The sequence below is a fragment of the Mesoplodon mirus genome (genome assembly GCF_964341445.2).
Source record: "Mesoplodon mirus genome assembly, chromosome: 13".
Classification (NCBI taxonomy): domain Eukaryota; kingdom Metazoa; phylum Chordata; class Mammalia; order Artiodactyla; family Ziphiidae; genus Mesoplodon; species Mesoplodon mirus.
In genome coordinates this window covers 11501120-11507470 of record NC_138989.1, presented here as the reverse complement: position 1 = coordinate 11507470, position 6351 = coordinate 11501120, and the positions used below count along the sequence as shown (strand labels likewise).

The window sequence follows — 6351 nt, the reverse complement described above, 5'->3', positions numbered from 1 at the left end:
CCCCGCGCCGCCCGCCCCCACCCCGGCCCCGGCCCCGGCCCCGGCCCCGGCCCCGGCCCCGGCCCCGCCGCCGCCGCCGCCGCGCCCGCCGCCGCCGCCCGGAGAGGCCATCAGCTGCTTCCCGTCACATGGCGGCGGGCGCGGGCGGGGACGCGCGGGGGGCGGGGCCGGGGCGGGCTGGAGAGAACCCGGGAGCCGGGCTGCCGGACGGCGGGGGGCGGGCAGGTGGACGCCGGGCGGGGAAGGGTCGGCCTTGGAGGGGGGATGGGGAACGGGGCCGAAGGGAAAGCGGAGTGGGGGGGCAGGTGGACGCGGGCAGGAGAAAAACCTGGGGTTTGGGGGAGCGGGGCCCGGGGAAAGTGGGGGGGGCAGGTGAAAACCCGGGGGTAGGGAGCGGAGCTCAGAGAACGGGCGGCTGTGAGGACAGACTGTAACCTGGGGCGGGAGGTGCTGAGGGAGAAGCCGGGGTGGGAGGCAGGCAGGTGAACGCGAAGGGCGGGGGGGGGGGTCGGGGAGCGGGGCCGAGGGGAAACGGGGGCCGGAGGGGGAAATGGGGGTGGGAGAACCAGGGGACAGAGGGAGCGCCTCTGGTAGACCTGGGAGGAGCGGGGCTTAGGGGGAAAGGCGGGAATGGGGGGGATGGGAGGAACGGAGTGGGGGGCCAGGTGATGATCGGGGATGGAGGGAGGAGGTGTGGGTCTAAAACGGGGTGCGGTGAAGCTGAGGGGAAAACGAGGAAGGGGGTACGGAAAGGCACCGGGGAGCTGAGGAGAAAACGGGGGGAGATGGGACAGGGGGAAAATCGGGGATGGGGGCGGACCAGGGCGGAAGGGGGACCTGAAGACGCCGGCGGTCAGGAGAATGGGGGAGACGAAAAGCAAAGACTGAGGAGAGAACTGGGGGGATGGGGTCCCGGAACCCCGGCGGGAGAGAAGAAATGAGGCAGAGGAGTAAGATTGGCAACCTGAGGCGGCGGGGAGCTCAGAGGTTAATTGGGAGCCGCGGTAGAGGAACGAAGGGGCTGAGAGGAGTAAAAGTGTAGGGTGAGAGGAAGGCGTCAGCCGCCGTTGCTTAAAAAATGGGAACCAGAAAAAAAAAAAGCCCACCGGAAAATGGAGGGTGAAAACATGAACGTGCCGCGATTAAAAGGGGCAGCCAGCCAGAGAAAAAGAGGGGTCAAAAGTGGGAGGGTCCAGAAATGGACAAGCTGGGTGAACGTGGGTGTGACCCAGGAAGCCTGAGGGACAGCACGGAACAGAAGTGAAAACAGGCGGAGGTAAAATGAGGGGCTGGGAAAACAGAGGCTTGGATTAAACACACACGGGACATGAAAATGGAGGGACAGGGTTAAAAAGAACATGGGGGGACTTCCCTGGTGGCGCAGTGGTTAAGAATATGCTTGCCAGTGCAGGGGACATGGGTTTGAGCCCTGGTCCGGGAAGATCCCACATGCCGCGGAGCAGGTAAGCCCGTGCACCACAACTACTGAGCCCGCGTGCTGCAACTACGGAAGCCCGTGCACCTAGAGCCCGTGCTCTGCAACAAGAAGCCACTGCAATGAGAAACCCGCGCACAGCAACGAAGACCAAACGCAGCCTAAATAAATAAATAAATTTATTTTTTTAAAAAAACATGGGAAAGTGAGGTGAAGGTAGGAATCATGGGTTTGGTTAAAAAGGAAGGAAGTTGAAAATGGGACAGCTTTGATTAGAGCTTAGGAAGCTTGGAATGAAGTAAAGAAACGGGAGAGATGAATGACCCAAGAGAAAGGCCTAGAACAGGAACAGGGAGTGGAGTTGGGCCACCTCAAGTGGGAGGTGAGGTGACACATTCTGGGGACTACAATTAGCTGAACCCTGTGAGAAACTCCAAAACTACCAACTGCTGCAAGGACCCGACAGCTGATATAAATTGTCTTTTCAGACAGCCCATCAGTCTACTGCTCCATGACAACTCCTACCCTAGCCCTTTAATATTAGAAAGTATGCAATCTGACCAAGGGAATTCCCTGGTGGTCCAGGGGTTAGGACCTCACGCTTTCACTGCCAAGGGCACGGGTTCAAGCCCTGGTCAGGGAACTAATATCCTGCAAGCTGCAGGGCATGGCAAACAAAACAAAAAACAATCTGACCAGGGACTTCCCTGGTGGCGCAGTGGTTAAGAATCTGCCTGCCAGTGCAGGGGACATGGGTTTGAGCCCTGGTCCGGAAAGATCCCACATGCCGTGGAGCAACTAAGCCCATGAACCACAACTACTGAAGCCCACGCACCTAGAGCCCGTGCTCTGCGACAAAAAGAAACCTCAGCAGTGAGAAGCCCGCGCACTGCAACGAAGAGTAGCCCCTGCTGACCACAACTAGAGGAAGCCCACGCACAGCAACGAAGACCCAACGCCACCAAAAATAAGTAAATAAATAAAACAATCTGACCACAAAGAGGCGTGTGTTTGAGGGTATGTAGCAAGAAAACAATGGAGAACAAATTTCTCAAGGAGTTTAGGAGAGATGAGAGGGTGGGTAGGATCTACAAGTCGTGGAAAAGAATAACACGGCAACGAAGACAATATTGTTACCAATACTGGGAAAGCTAATTAAAAAAACAAAAATTGTGGGCAGCAAATCCACTTCCCCAAATCTTTCAGTTTATTAATCAGGTCTAAATAAAGATGACTAAAGCATTTATTTAAAAATAACTTTATTCCATTATCTTTAAAAAATCCATATTATAACCTCAGAATGAATTTCTCCCAACCTCGCCTCCACACCAATTATTAAAATGTAAATAATGCAGAGGGATCTGTTTTGTTCTTTTTGCAGCAGTTCCTGGCCAGGACCATGGTGAGAAATACCGGTTGGCACATGTTGCATCATAATAAACTTTACCCAGCAAGGATGATTTTCCAGGTTTCAGTGCCTGGGTTAGGGAACTTTTCCATCATGGGCTCTCCTGCTGCAGTAATAGGTTTGGTGTGTGCTTGTGAGAATGGGAGCTGATATCAAAGCCACAGGATTATGACAGCCCCTTTCCCAATGTCCACCAGGTTTTGAGGAAAAGGAATGTCAGTTGTGATGGCCTGGAAGTATTTATCTTCCTGGTTCTGGTAAGTATATCTCCTCGTCTCCAGTTCACAATACATTCAGATAAGATTTTATTTTAAAGCACAATGTAACAAGTTGGTCTTTGCCACAGAAAGTCTGTAACCCGCTGTCAACGTACTGGTGGAGTTGGGGATGGGTCATCTTAAAGAAAAGAAAAAAAAGACCTAATTCTTTAAAATCCTCAAAGCTTGAAGACCTCCCCCGCCCAGTACCTCAGCTCTTAACTGACCCAGCAATATCATCTATGCACACAGGGCTCAGATATAAGTGACAACGATCACAGCTCAGCTGGACAAGGGTTAATAATGTTTGGCACCAAGACCCTGAAGCTCCCATTTACTGGTGGAAAAATCCTGCCCCGAAGATTTCCCTGTCGTCAGGTGTGCATGCAGGAGAAGAGGAAGTCGCAGGAAGCATCTCAGTGATCTTGCAAATCATTCTCTGCATTCCCAGCTAGGGATTTTTTTTTTTTTTCCCTAATAGTTTCTTTGCTTTTTCCCTTTTTAAATATGGTCGCCTCTGCAGGGTGGACTGTCGGATCCAGAGACTAGCTCAGGGTTCAGCGAGTTTAAACACAACCTGTCAAGTATCCGTTCTGAAATGACACTAACTTAGACTGGTTAGAGTGGTTAAGAATGTGAGGTTCCACGCAGCGAAAGACTCAGCCCAACAAGAGAACTGCAGGTCACAGCTATCCCTGACGGGCAGACATTGCAGCCAGCCTCTGACCTCCCCAGTGTTCTGAGCTGGGGACAGGGCTCACTTCTAGTGACTCCCTCAGTTTAGTTCCTTCATCCAAGAAAGTGGACCTGCTCCAACCACACCTGCAAGGTAACCCTGCAGGTAACATACTTCTCATCTTAGGAGTCCCAGGTCCTGTTATTGGAGAGGGAAGTTCCCCTTTAAGTCGTGCCCATCAGAGCAGGATATGCAACATTGCAGAGTGCAAATTCAAGTCAGATTTTCAAGTTTAGCACACATATTTTACACCCTTAGAAGGTCCCTGACATTTAAGAGATTAGGATGAAATTCGAAAGAAAAAAAAATCTCTAAACTGTACAGGGAACAGCAGCAGCTTAAACTCATCATATGTTATTTTCATTCAAAACTTAGCATTATTGGGCTTCCCTGGTGGCGCAGTGGTTGAGAGTCCTCCTGCCAACACAGGGGACACGGGTTCGTGCCCCGGTCCGGGAGGATCCCACATGCTGCAGAGCAGCTAGGCCCATGAGCCATGGCCGCTGGGCCTGCGTGTCTGGAGCCTGTGCTCCACAATGGGAGAGGCCGCAACAGTGAGAGGTCCGCGCACCGCAAAACAAACAAACAAACAAACAAACAAACAAAACTTAGCATTATTGAGCAGCGTATCTTCATAACACCCTTAAGAAGTAGGAAGGAAACAAGCTTTCCCATTCCCATTTCCAAGATCGAGAAACCGAGGCCAGACGAACTGATCTACTCTGTTACAAAACATTTCTCCTTGCCTTTTTTCAAAGCCACAGGAGAAAGGAAGGACGGGAAAGTCTGAAAGCTAAGAGTGCATCACCTAAGAGGCTTTTCTATAAACACAAAGCTCTGGAAAATGCGAGATTCTAATGAAAGGCACTTCCTCTTATCAGCCCCTAACTCTTTTGAAAAGAATTCTATCCCAAGGGAGGCAAAAATCCCCAGGAGAGCTCTGATGATGCCCTAGTCTGGAATATTCTACAGAGAATGGAAGGCCCAGGCAGCAGTTTGTAACTGAACAGTTGACATTTTTCTTCTTCAGCTAAGGAAGGCAAAGGAGAAGATAACTAACATCTACGGAGCACCTCCTAGGCACTCACATCCTGAAGTACCTTGGTCCCCACCATAACCCTGTAAGATAGGTGTGATTTCACCCATTTCACAGATGAAGAAATTGAGGCTCAGGGGAGAGGTAAAGCTACCTGCCCAAGCCCATGAAACAGGTAAGGAGCGGAGTCCAGATTCAAGACCAGGTGTTTCCGACTCAGAACCCGAACCAAAGTGCCTCCCCCTGATTAGCATCAGTAGCTGACCCCCCTCACCTTTTCCAGAGAGCTGACGTGTGCCTGGTTCCTCAGCTCACCTGGGCAGTGAAAAAGGAAGTGTCCTTATCACCCCACACTATTCCCTTGTGTGCCGGGGCGAGCCGGTTACAGACCTTTAACAGTGACAAAGGGCGCCGAGGCCAAGTGCCTCCCCCATCTCAGCATCAGTCAACCTGGAGAAAGCCAGGGGCACAGCGACAGGGGCACCTCAGATACCAAATGCAGCTTTCCCCCCACACACTGCCCATTCCAAAGCTTTTCAACATTGTTGAGAAAACTTACAGTAAATCAAACCAATTTAGAAAAAATAAAAAAAAGGGAAGGAAAGATGTGTATGTGTTTTCCTTTTTTTGCTGAGAGCCACAAACCGTTTTCAGCCCTCAGGCAGGGATGCAAGTCAAGTGAAGCAGAATATAAAACTCATCTTCGACGTAGCTTTCCAAGCTTTTGAGACAGGATAACAAAGGACAGTTGTCTTCCTCAAACTGGCCTGTCTTCTTCTTGAATGACGTCACTCTGCTGCTCACTGCTGTCATCTGTACAGGAGGGAAAAGTAGACCCAACTCTGAGTAACCTCAATAGGGGAGACTCTGTTTCCGTATCAGTTTTTCTTTTTCTTTTTTTTTTTCTTTTTGTTATGGCCACTCCACGCGGCATGTGGGAGATCTTAGTGCCCTGACCAGGGATTGAACCCATGCCCCCCTGCAGTGGTAGCGCAGAGCCCCAACCACTGGACCGCCAGGGAATTCCTCCCCCCCCAATCAGTTTTCAATCACCTCTATTTCAGGACCTTTACTGATGAGTTTGTGGAGGAGCAGGTGGGGCAGGGTGTGTATCCCCGCTTCTACCTGTTCTTTCCACTCAAAATCCTCTGACACATCTGCTTGACACTGCCCACCCTCCACACTCCTGGCTTCTGCCATTCCCCTCGCCTGGACCACCCCTCCTTTCTGCTTATTCAAACTTAGCTGTCCTGAAAGACGTGTCTCATAGCCCACGTCTTCCAGAAAACGTCTCCCAACCAATGCACCCCTCAGGGCTCTCATCTTTCTCCTGAGGTTCTGTGATTTGTAAACGTATCATTCATCAGGCAAGGAATCAGATTCCTTCTTGCCAAAGCTCCTCTACTGCCCTCGCAAAGGGTTGGTTAAATCTTCCTTCTGCTTTCATTTCCCCCTCGTGTTTTAGTCTGTTTGCCCTAA

At 51.3% G+C, this 6351-nt stretch overlaps 1 protein-coding gene across 2 annotated transcripts in view; it reads right to left on the bottom strand.

The window, feature by feature from the left end:
* Positions 1-2683: 2683 nt before the first annotated feature.
* The window catches only part of VSIG10 (V-set and immunoglobulin domain containing 10), a 37232-nt gene continuing 33564 nt past the window's right edge, over positions 2684-6351 (bottom strand). For both annotated transcript variants that reach the window (XM_082640820.1, XM_082640821.1), the window contains one exon: positions 2684-5685. In XM_082640820.1, coding sequence (XP_082496946.1) covers positions 5630-5685 — 56 coding nt within the window. In that variant the 3' untranslated portion in view covers positions 2684-5629. The remainder of the gene's footprint in view (positions 5686-6351) is intronic.